Source organism: Rhagoletis zephyria, unplaced genomic scaffold (genome assembly GCF_001687245.7).
Source record: "Rhagoletis zephyria isolate East Lansing unplaced genomic scaffold, Rhagoletis_zephyria_1.1 Rzeph_scaffold_00007, whole genome shotgun sequence".
In the NCBI taxonomy this organism is placed as follows: domain Eukaryota; kingdom Metazoa; phylum Arthropoda; class Insecta; order Diptera; family Tephritidae; genus Rhagoletis; species Rhagoletis zephyria.
Window position 1 is genome coordinate 297,998 of NW_016157091.1, and position 13,062 is coordinate 311,059.

A 13,062-nucleotide genomic window follows, 5' to 3' on the forward strand; every position below is an offset into this window, starting at 1 on the left:
GTAATCTATGTGAAAAGTCAGAACAGTCTTGAAAAAAGAAGTCTGATGAGGAGATGTGATGCTCTCCGAAATAGCTGCTATAACTTCTACCACTTAGGCCTTGTTGCTTTTTAATTTTTTCCTAATAAACAATCATGGTACAAAGCTCAATAAAAATATTAAAAATAAAAGATTAATAAGCCACAATAACATTGACAAATACATAGTTTAGGAAGAGCCTGCCTGAAACTATTCAATAAATTCCCAATGATCTCCCATACAACGTCGTTGAAAATTGTTCGTTGTTTCCCATTTATGAGAGTTCGACACTTCTCGACACTTTTTTCGTTCGCGAATGAAAAGCAGCGACGATTTTTTTTGTCGATCGCATTCCGAGTATGAGAGATGATAAATTTGTTTGCATTTTTCACTCGCGATAAAAGAATGCATAAATTTGGAATATTATCGGTCACGATAAAGCTCATAAATGAATGAAAATGAATAATCATAAATGAAAATTTCCGAACCCTGGTTAATACAGAGCTTCCTAAAGTGGGGTTCGTAGAAAAGTCACCAGGGTTCTGTGAAATGATTAATTGTTGGCCGTTAAAGATATAGGTTCCTTTACGAATACCGCAGACGATATAATGATGAGCTGTATGAGCTTTACAACGATATAGACATAGTGCAGCGAATTAAAATTCAGCGGCTCCACTGGACTGGTCATGTCGTTCGAATGGAGAGAAACGCTCCTGCTCTGAAAGTATTCAACGCGGGCCGCGATGCTGGTAGCAGAGGAAGAGGAAGGCCTCCTCTGGGTTGGAAAGACCAGGTGGAGAAGAACTGGCTTCACTTGGCATTTTTAATTGGCGTCAGTTGGCACAGAAAGGAAATGACTGACGTGCGGTTTTGGACTCGGCCAAAATCGCCTAGGCTACATATCTAAAATATTTCTTCTAGTGACTAATTATTTAGTGAAAAAAAAACAAATATTTACTACATATCGAGCTTTAACCGCCAAAAGGTCGGAAAGCCGGAGAAATTGCGGTTTAGCCGGAAGCCGATTTGTAAAAAAAAATTAGCCGTTTCTAGCCGATTTTGCTATTTACCTTGTTTTCTTAAAATTAAAATATATATGTTTCTATTTTTGACTAAGCGATCCAAAATCTGTTAGAAATGGCTACTAGCCTTGTCGGGAATAAAATTTTCATGTCAGGCAGGGTTATATAAAATTGGGCCGATTTCGCTTATTTTTTATTTTAAACGAATATATTTTTCTAAAGAAGGCCGTAGCGGGGATTTTTTTCATATAATGTTTGTTATGAATGACTTAAATTTAAGTGTGAAGTTTTATTCGCAAATTTAGAAAATTACAAATTGTTTCACTGCTTGCTTAACACGCATTAACATGCTCCCAAATTCCCTCTCAAGTAGAGAAACTTGCAAATTTCTGCACGAACGCTAGTGTCCACAGTTGCATTTCAAACATAAGAAATTTGTATAGAGATTTTAAAATTCTTTCAGAGGGGCGAAAAACAGGATCTACATGTATATTTCTTGTTAGTCCGACTTTCTTCAACATACGTTTCAATTTCTTTGTCGTAGTAACTGTCGGGTTTCCTATATCGACTCCGGTTGAGATTGCATTCCGAGTACGTTTCAAATCATTGGAATTAACTAAATTAATTAAGTAAACAAGTATTTACTTAAATTTTTCATTTTAAAATCGCTCAAGTTTGTAAATTTTTNGAACCCTGGTTAATACAGAGCTTCCTAAAGTGGGGTTCGTAGAAAAGTCACCAGGGTTCTGTGAAATGATTAATTGTTGGCCGTTAAAGATATAGGTTCCTTTACGAATACCGCAGACGATATAATGATGAGCTGTATGAGCTTTACAACGATATAGACATAGTGCAGCGAATTAAAATTCAGCGGCTCCACTGGACTGGTCATGTCGTTCGAATGGAGAGAAACGCTCCTGCTCTGAAAGTATTCAACGCGGGCCGCGATGCTGGTAGCAGAGGAAGAGGAAGGCCTCCTCTGGGTTGGAAAGACCAGGTGGAGAAGAACTGGCTTCACTTGGCATTTTTAATTGGCGTCAGTTGGCACAGAAAGGAAATGACTGACGTGCGGTTTTGGACTCGGCCAAAATCGCCTAGGCTACATATCTAAAATATTTCTTCTAGTGACTAATTATTTAGTGAAAAAAAAACAAATATTTACTACATATCGAGCTTTAACCGCCAAAAGGTCGGAAAGCCGGAGAAATTGCGGTTTAGCCGGAAGCCGATTTGTAAAAAAAAATTAGCCGTTTCTAGCCGATTTTGCTATTTACCTTGTTTTCTTAAAATTAAAATATATATGTTTCTATTTTTGACTAAGCGATCCAAAATCTGTTAGAAATGGCTACTAGCCTTGTCGGGAATAAAATTTTCATGTCAGGCAGGGTTATATAAAATTGGGCCGATTTCGCTTATTTTTTATTTTAAACGAATATATTTTTCTAAAGAAGGCCGTAGCGGGGATTTTTTTCATATAATGTTTGTTATGAATGACTTAAATTTAAGTGTGAAGTTTTATTCGCAAATTTAGAAAATTACAAATTGTTTCACTGCTTGCTTAACACGCATTAACATGCTCCCAAATTCCCTCTCAAGTAGAGAAACTTGCAAATTTCTGCACGAACGCTAGTGTCCACAGTTGCATTTCAAACATAAGAAATTTGTATAGAGATTTTAAAATTCTTTCAGAGGGGCGAAAAACAGGATCTACATGTATATTTCTTGTTAGTCCGACTTTCTTCAACATACGTTTCAATTTCTTTGTCGTAGTAACTGTCGGGTTTCCTATATCGACTCCGGTTGAGATTGCATTCCGAGTACGTTTCAAATCATTGGAATTAACTAAATTAATTAAGTAAACAAGTATTTACTTAAATTTTTCATTTTAAAATCGCTCAAGTTTGTAAATTTTTAAATTTGATGAACCTGTTTATTGAAATTATCGTCGACAAAAAATTCAACCATGTGCCACAATCATGTTTTTCCTAATTGAAAATTCTTGCTGGCAAAATTTTTTCCAGCTTGAATTTGCAACTTATCTCAAAGAACTAGTCTTTCTAATAATAATAACGACGAAATGTGTGAAATGTTAGTGTTGGCCGAGCTTCTCCTCCGACTTGTGGCGTGCACCTTGATGTTGTCACACAAAGCGGAGGGACCTACAGTTTTACGCCGACTCCGAACGGCGATTGTATTTTTATGAGGAGCTATTTTTCATGGCAGAAATACACTCTGAGGTTTGCCATTGCCTGCCGAGGGACGACCGCTGTTAAGAAAAAACCTTTTTTCTATATTTTTTGCGATGTTGCTTTGACCAGGGTTTGAACCCAGGTGCTGCGGAGTGGAAGCGCGCACTGCTTACCACTACACCACAGCGGCCGACGAGTCTTTCTACTTCTGATTTATTAAAAATAAAACATGTGAAATTTAGTTGAAACAGTTTAGCCGTTTTTAGCCGGCTTTTCTTGCCAATTTAGCCGGTTGGCCCAAAAAGATCTGGCAACACTGGGCGTAAGCGACGAAATGTTCGGTTTTTGGCAGAAATCGATTACTTACCACCATACGCACCAGTTGTCAAAATTTCAAAGTTCTGCGAAGTACCGTTACAAAGTGCTTAATTGTATTCTGTTTACATATTTTTGTGCCCGCAGTGTCGGTTGAGCCTCTTTCTTCGTGAAAAATTTTTCATTGCATTGTTACATTTTTCTTCCAAATATGGACTATTTACAAACAAAGGTAAATATATATATTTGTGTTAGATTAAGACTTTTAATCAAAAGGATAAAAATCAAATATATGTATATGGTGTTTATATACTCGGTTGTTCCAGAGCCTAACTAAAGTCGTGCTCGTACTATACAGCGACAACGATTCTTCTGAAGAGTTAGTTGAAGGGGAAAGCTCTGTTCGTTTCTTATAATATTGCACTCCAATAAGGCAAAAAATGCTCGTCCTCTGCCCTTTGATGCTTTGTCAGGGGAGATGGTTGTCCTGAAAAGTAGAAGGTTGCTTAAAATTACAATATTATGAAGTGCGTGAGCCCGATAAAGATGAGTAGGCAAAACATGCACTTTTACAGGGTGGAGCGTAACATCATGGTAGCACCATGGAAGACCAACATTTTTTTTGGGACAAACGAAATCACCATTAGTTTTTATAGAAAAACTAGCAGACCCGGCGAACTTCGTCCCGTCCAAAATTATTATTTTTTTTTTGATACATTTTGGCCCAACATATTCCCCAACAATTCACGTTCGCGGGTTCCGGTGGCACATTTATCTGCTGATGCTTTCCATTTCCAGACAACCGGTCAGGTACGAGCATGATTTTTAATTTCGACCAAACTCAAATACATTGTTTGTTGGTCCAAATAATGAAACACGTACTTTTTCTTTTGGCTCGGAAAAATTTTTCGGCCGAATTAAACGCGATTTTGTTTTTCAGGCAAAAATCGATTATTCGAATTGACAGTGAGAATTTATTTTTAAATGCCCATAACTTTGTCAAAATTTAATAGATTCGAACAATGTTTTTACTCAAATGTCAGTAATTCTTGTCACTTCAAGATAGAATGATATAATTATTGATTTTCATTATTTAAAATTTTTTATTTAACAATAATCAAAAAGTGCAATTTTTTTTAAATTTAATTTCTCAAAAAGTGTATTTTTTTTTCTCTCAAACTTTTTTACCGGGAAAGAGACACTTTGAACTACAATCAACCCAAATCTCTAATAGCGAAGATTTTTTTTCTGAGTTATGATTTTTTATAGAAAATATACGTTTTTGTGGTACATACTACAATATTCTTATATTGTTTAACTAGATGGAACATATGTATGTAATATATCAGCAAAAAGTACGGCCGTGATCATTTTGTGTGTATCAAATAGATGTTAGAACACACTTTCCACCATACAGTTTCGAAATACAAAATCACATTTTCCCGCTTTTTATAATCGAAACTGTATGGTGGAAAGTGTGTTCTAATATCTATTTGATACACAAAAAATGATCACGGCTGTACTTTTTGCTGATATATTACATACATATGTTCCATTTAGTTAAACAATATAAGAATAATGTTGAATGTACCACAAAAACGTATATTTTCTATAAAAAATCATAACTCAGAAAAAAAAACTTCGCTATTAGAGATTTGGGTTGATTGTAGTTCAAAGTGTCTCTTTCCCGGTAAAAAAGTTTGAGAGAAAAATAAAATACACTTTTTGAGAAATTAAATTTAAAAAAAAATTTGCACTTTTTGTTTATTGTTAAATAAAAAATTTTAAATAATGAAAATCAATAATTATATCATTTATCTTGAAGTGACAAGAATTACTGACATTTGAGTAAAAACATTGTTGGAATCTATTAAATTTTGACAAAGTTATGGGCATTTAAAAAAAAATTCTCACTGTCAATTCGAATAATCGATTTTTGCCTGAAAAACAAAATCGCGTTTAATTCGGCCGAAAAATTTTTCCGAGCTAAAAGAAAAAATACGTGTCTCATTATTTGGACCAACAAACAATGTATTTGAGTTTGGTCGAAATTAAAAATCATGCTCGTACCTGACCGGTTGTCTGGAAATGGAACGCATCTGCTATTATTACGGTTTGGTGGTTGTCAGAAGGCATATTTCCGTTGCCGTCTTAAATAATCACACGAAAGTATATGTCCGTGAAGAAGTTCCTGAAGTTCTCTAATAATCTGGTGTTAACATCACGGTTAATCGTACAACGAAATAAATCTGAAGAACTTTTTCCCCTTCTCTGACAATAATGATCATTGAAACTGTATAGTATAGCTGGTGGCAACTTCAAAATGGATGAGTATCTTTGTTCTGCAGAAATCCAATATATTGAAATGTTAACGGTGGTCATTTGAGATTTACCCATGGTCACCTCAATCCTGGTGTCTACGAATTAAGCTTTAACGCACAGTAATATTGGCAAATCGAGTTCTACATACTCGGTTATAGTTACATTATTTGCAAAATGCGGTTTGTATGGGAGGTTCCACGCCCCTTTTCCAATATACCGCATTTTTTCCATGAGTATGCGATTGGTTTCATATATCTCCATGCCAAGTTCCAGTGCTCTACCATGAAAACTTCCAGAGATATACAGTACGAAAAATTCAGTTTGTATGGGATGTGCCACGCTCCCTTCACTTAGCGGTATTAAATATACTTTACAACCTATTCTCATACCTACTAAATATACACAAAAAATTGTATGCAAATAGGCCAAGCCGTTTCAGAGGAGTTTGACCACAAACACCGTCACACGAGATTTTTATATATTAGAAGATAGTTGTGTTGAAGAGTTGGTTTCTTAACAACAAGAATTAAAGAAATGATGGCCTTAAAATGGTTTTTGTTAATGCAAAGAAATGTTTTTTTTTTAATATATCGTCGCTGCGCCAACAAAAATAGTTATGTGTTTTTTAATAACTTTTCAGAAGAGAAAAAAACTGATTACTGGTGCCAATTGGAGGTAATATTTTGCAAGTGTAGTTTAAAAAAAAAAAAATTGTATTAAAAATATGCTATTGATTTCGGAAAAAAATCAATTTTATTTACCAATTACAAAGTGGTCTACATTTGCGCCGCTTTTAAGCACATAGCTGTTTTTATTCACGATTTAAATTTGCTTTTGGCGGTATGGAATCTTATGCAATTTGTACATAATATTTCCGTTAGACCTATATGTAATGTATAGAAGTTGAGGACCCGATTATTTAACTGCTCGTTGCTCTTGTTATGTAATGAAAAATGGTCAGAAACACCATTAAATTGCCAGAGATGTGAACTGCTTTTTCGGTCAGCGTATTAACTTGACCCAAATTTTTCAAGGTTTCGATAGGTGATACCCAATGAAAGCTCGTATATACAAGAAATAATTTCATATGTATACTCTAAATAATTAACAATATAAGGATGTGATGGCCTCGCCTTAGTCCATTGGTGAATATATCGGTGGATTGAATACATTTTCTAATGTAGAGTGAACGCTTTACTTACCTTTGTTAATTGTTGAATTTCAATTGCAAGCGATCAAATTAAATAGTCTATGTAGTGTAAGTGGTATGTCCATACATATGTATGTATGTATTTAGTAGGTTTATAATTATTTTTTACATCAAAATCAAAGCACACTCATCTGCGATCAAAAACAGGTATAAGCAAGTAAGCGTATACCCGTTTTTCCGAGTATTTCTAGTACTGCGAGCACATAGCTGTTTTTGATCAGTTCTAAACCAAAATAGATATAAGAAAACGGCAAATGTAGAAATGTGGGCAATAGATAGTGTTAATAAAATATGCAATAAAAAATTTACAAAAATCACACAACTGTTTTTGTTGGCGAAGCGACGATATGTATCTTTTGGCTTAATCGCCACAATTGCGTGCTGTAGCCTGTTTTTTTTGGGACGGAAAGAGACCAAATTACCTGTTCCATTAAAGATGGGCAAATAAAATACCAGTATTATATACCTAACATCAAACGTAACTTGTTCATTACCTTCAAGTTAGTATCTACAGTAATTGCAGTGTTAATAAACAAAAAAACGCCTGCTGAAAAATTGACTTCTTGTCGCTTACGCCATTTTGGCGGTTAGGGCTCGATATTGTCTCACAGCTACACCTTGTTAGATTGCCATCCATTGTTAAAAACTTCTTTTGTGAAACTAAAAAGCTTCACCCACATTCTTACGAAAAAAAGGATCCATAGGTATTCCAAGAGTTGTGCTTTTTGCGAAGGCTGTTTCTTAATGTTATTTGCTGCAGGCCATTGTGGGCCCGTCAGTATAGATAGAGATGGCTTCCTTATCGACAGCTTGTGGTCTTCTCCATCCCCTTTTAGATGAAAATAGTACAATAAATAGCACATTTGATGTACCTTATATTTGTCACTATATTTAATTGCAAATTATGTTTATTTCGCAGATGTTGATACAAATGAGCCCGATGAAAAATCTCTTATTACGTACATATCTTCTTTGTACGATGTGTTTCCGGAGCCACCTTCTATTCACCCTTTGTTCGATATGGAATCACAAAGGCGTGTACATGAATATCGAGATCTGGCTCATCAATTTATTTATTGGTGTCGCGAGAAGACCGCATATTTGCAGGAGCGATCTATTCCTCCTACAGTTATTGAAATTAAGCGACTGTTAAATGATTTGCATTGTTTTCGCAATGAAGAAGTTGCAGCGCGTAAAAATGAAAAACAAAAACTCATTCAAATATATAACGAATTGGAACGCTATTTTGAAAGCATTGGCGAAATTGATGTGGAATCTGATCTACGTCCAGAGGCTATAGAGAAAGCATGGTATCGAATGCAAACAGCGCTATCAGATCGGGAACTAGCTTTGCAGCAGGAACTGGAAAGATTGGAACGCTTGCAGCGGATCGCGGATAAGGTACAAAGAGAAATTAAACATGTTGATGCCAAATTATCCGACCTGGAGATACTTATAAATGAGGAATCGCGACGTTTAGAACGCTTGCATCCAATTGATGCTAAGAGTGTCGTAGAATCACTGGAGACAGAGATTCGCCATTTGGAAGAGCCACTTCAAGATATGCATCAAGATTGCATTGTGCTAAATGAAGGTCGTTATGCCAATGGTGCTGAATTGCTCAGTAAGGTCAACAGATTACATCAGCGATGGACAAATCTACATGCTCTTTTCAACTCAAATTTGGTACAAAAGCTAACAGAGTTGAAATATCCGATTCATGAAAAAACTGTAACACGACAGACTCGTACGATTATTGAATCACGACAGATTGAAACAAATTCAAATTTCCGCGATTTGCAAGAACACATAGAATGGTGCCAATATAAATTGGTAAGTATATAATTGTGGTATTGCATATTTATTGGGCCAGTACTAGGGATGGGATCCCGGCCTTTTTTAGGTGCCGAAAATCCCGGGATTCTTGGAAAATAATCCCGGCATTTTCGGGATTTGTAATTTGCACTGATGGCAATAATAGAAACTCCTTTTCTTGACCAGTATAGGCTATATTTCTTTTTTTTATTTAATAATTAATATTTTCTATTAATGTCTAGCTCATTATACATATAACACCGTGCGATGGTAAATTTTACACACAAAATTCAATATACTCGCGAAACCAAATGTAAAACTGCGTTTTTAGTTTTTCATTCTCACGTCAGTAATTAAAAAATGATTTGAAAAATTCAGTGAAATGTGCTTAGAGAAGAAAAATGGGTATCAAATTAAAGAGGAAATTCTGTAGAATTTAATCGAATTAATTTTTTTTTATGGTGAATAAGGACCGGTAAGTATTGAAAATGTCCTTTTAGAATTTTATCCTTGAAATTTCGCAATATTTGTTTTTGAAAAAATTATATGTTAAGGACTTATATAAACTCGATAACATCCTCGAATTTCGTCCTTCTAACTTTATCAGCTTAAAAAAATACCTGAAAATTTTTAATTTTTTTTACATTCTAAAGAAATTTCCTCTTTCATTTAATACACACATTTATACCTTTCATGAGCATGAAATGGTATTATAACTTTGGTCCAATGTTTGTAATTACCAGAATAAGAAGGGATAGACCCACTAAAATGCACACTTTTTTGATGAGAACGTCGAGCACTATAACATATAGCTCCCATACTACTGATTGTTCAGATATGAGATTTTTTATTGCAGGAGCCATTTATGTAGCTAGGAACATGAAATTCCGCACTACTTTCATCCATTATCAATAGAATACTTACAGAGAAAATTACAAAGATCGGGTCACTATAACCTATGGCCTCCATACAACTAATTGCTCACTTTAAAACTCCTTTAATTGGACAGCTAAAACAGAGAAATTTCGTGAGCTATTTTTTAAATAATCATACAAACTCTTCTGAGAAAATCGTCAATATCGATGCTGTATAAGCTTTATCTTTTATACCACTGATTGTTCAAATACAAGATTGTGCGATATAATTTATTTAGGCAGCTAAGCGCATTAAATTGTGTAACCGCTTTACATGCCGATCACACATAACAGTGAAAACCACTTAGATTGGTGCTTTATAAGGTTTATCTTCCATACCACTGATTTTTGAGATATTATTTATTTATATATGTATGTACATGTGGCATAGCCGAAGACAGTCTTACTTCTTTTATTCTACATTGCACTGAATTTTTTAAATCATTTTTGGAATTAATCATATCTTTAAAACCGCTAGGTCTTTTAAAATAAATCCTGACGTCAGAGAGAAAAATTAAAAACGCCACTCTAAATAAAAAGTAGGTAATCGATTTATTTATCTATTATTTATTTTATGGTAGGAGAGATAGAAGATACTTTTTCGATTTAAGTTGTTGAAAAATAATAAATGTCTAAATCCCGGAACTATTTCCGGGATCCCGGGATTGTGATAACGACATCCCGAAAATCTCGGGATCGTAAAAATCGAAAAAATTAACATCCCTAGCCTGTACCTATCCCGACTATGTTAGGTGGCAAAAAATGCACCAGAACAAAGAGTGCTCAGAAAGCGAAGAGTTGCCAAGAATTTTATTTATTTACCGAATAAAAAATTGTGTTACCAGTGCAGAGTATACTTGATAGCTGAATTAAATACTTTTAGAAACTGACTTTATATTATTGTTTTGCGTTTTAGAAACAATTACATGCGGCGGATTATGGTTCAGATTTGCCTTCAGTCAAAGACGAATTTAACCGTCATCAAGAGGAGCATAAAAGTATTGATAAATTTCATTCAAATATTTTGAACGATGAACGCCAGCAAACAAAGTTTTCTGGAGACGAACTGCGGCTCTATCTTCAACGTCTTAATCAATTACAAAAATTGTATGCTGAACTTCTTAGCAATTCTACAAAACGGCTTTCAGATCTGGATGCACTTCAAAATTTTTTGGTTGACGCATCTGCTGAATTACAATGGCTTAACGAGAAAGAACTTGTGGAGATTACTAGAGACTGGTCGGATAAACATTTAGATCTTACCGCTGTTCATCGTTATTACGAGGTGAGTTGTTGTCATACTCATCATAGTCGAAGGCTAAATATGGGTTATAAATTTGGTTTAAATTATTTTTTTTGAAACTTCTTAAATAGCAAAAGCTAAGGCTTTCTTAGAATTTCCAGTTCTTACTTTCTACGTAGTTTTCACGAGTCAAGCAACATTGGGCTACATTTTTATATTATTTTATATACGCTCAGCTGGTTACACTGACGAGTGTCATTGTCATAAGTAGGGCTCGGATTTTTATGCACTAATAATTTGCACTAAAAAATCAAAAATATGCACTAAAACTCAAAAATATGCATGGAAAATAAACAAAATATGCCAAAAGACTTCTAACATTTGTTTTGCTTTCTTTAATTTTATTTATTTACTTGTCATATCTTATTATGAGTTTATAATTAACACAAGGATGTATTGTAAATTTGCCACGAAAAACTCAAAATTAATTAAATATATATCTAAAATTTTAACATATATTTGTATTAAAAAAATAACTAAGCACTTAAAGTAAAAAGCAAAAAATTCATTTACAATAAATTAAAAATACATTATTTATTTATTATTTATTTATTTACTTATTTATTTATTTATTTTCCATATTTTTTTTTTAATTTGCTTTGGCTTTATTGGCAAATAAGATAAATAGTTCTTTAAAATTTTCTAAGTTAAAGCTTTGGCCGCAAAAATGTTTGGTATAAGGAGAACTTCCTTTCAATACTGGTGATTGGGGCTTACTTACAGCCGGTATCATACCGAGCCCTAACCACCAAAATAACGTAAGCGGCGCTTTTTTTCAAAATTTAGTTTTTGATGCAGAAATGCATCTAGATCAGGCGACCAAAGGCTATGCACGCGTGCGTAGCTTTTTCGAGCTTTCTCACCGACAGCCTCACACCTAGCGTTGCCGAATTGACGATTTCGTCGTCATTTTGACGTTTTTTTTTTAGCTCAATGACGTTTTGACGATTTTTCCTCCCATAATGACGATTTTTGTTTTGTTATTATTATTTTATTTTTTCCACTTATGGCGTTTTCGTTTCTACCAAAAAAGGTTACGTTCTCTTTGCCTTCCACGTACAAATTCTAAGAAGAGGGCAATGAGAAGGCAGCATTTTTTGTAGAAACGAAAACGCCATTAATTACATATGTACACACCCAGCGTTGCCGAAAGATTTCGGTGAAAAATCGTAAATTTATCTCAAAAAATCCTTATTTCGGCAAAAAAAACGTTAAAATTTCTTTATTATATATTTTTTTTAATAAAAATACAAAGAAAATTACATACAGTAAATATGACCACACATTAGCAAACCAAAGGGAACCCACATTGCATATGGGGTAATAAAAGCTGTTTTGTAATTGTTAACGGCAATTTAAAACACAACTGTTTTTAAATAGTTGAAATCCACCGGTTAGAAATTTTTGTAGATTTTGGTCCAGTTTTAAAGTGTACCTAGCATTAACATTTATTAACTGATAGACTGATTTGAATGAACAAATTTCCTCTGCTATTTTTCTGTCTCTTTCAAATGAGTGTCAGTGCAAATTAACGATTTGGTTACAATTTTGGCACAAATTTAATATAAATTTAAATAAATGTCAGGTTGTATTTTGGTTTACATTTTCCTTCAACAAATTTTGTACATACATATCAGGGTTGTTGCGAATATTCTTATTCGCATTCGCAACCGCGGAGCTTCCGCATTAATTACAACGCTTTTATCAACTTGCAATGTTGTGCGTCCAGAAACTTTCAATGTTGTGCGTCCAGAAACTTTCAATGTTGTGGATCCAGAAACTTTCAATGTTGTGTGTCCGACACCAAAGCAAAGCTTTGAAAAGTTCCTATAAAAAAGCATAGTGCATAGGGCGACAGCTGTAGTGAATAGGGTAGAGGTAGATGACATCTAGATGTCGCCCTATGTACTACGTTTGCTACAGCGGAAATAGACGACACGCCATTTCTTTAAAT

General features: G+C 34.3%; 1 protein-coding gene across 14 annotated transcripts in view; it reads left to right on the forward strand.

The window, feature by feature from the left end:
- Positions 1-13,062, forward strand: part of shot (dystonin-like protein short stop) — an 852,754-nt gene that overhangs the window by 277,957 nt on the left and 561,735 nt on the right. For all 14 annotated transcript variants that reach the window (XM_017608278.1, XM_017607978.1, XM_017608395.1 and 11 more), the window contains 2 exons: positions 7,996-8,909; positions 10,722-11,090. In XM_017608278.1, the coding sequence (XP_017463767.1) occupies positions 7,996-8,909; positions 10,722-11,090 (1,283 nt within the window). The remainder of the gene's footprint in view (positions 1-7,995; positions 8,910-10,721; positions 11,091-13,062) is intronic.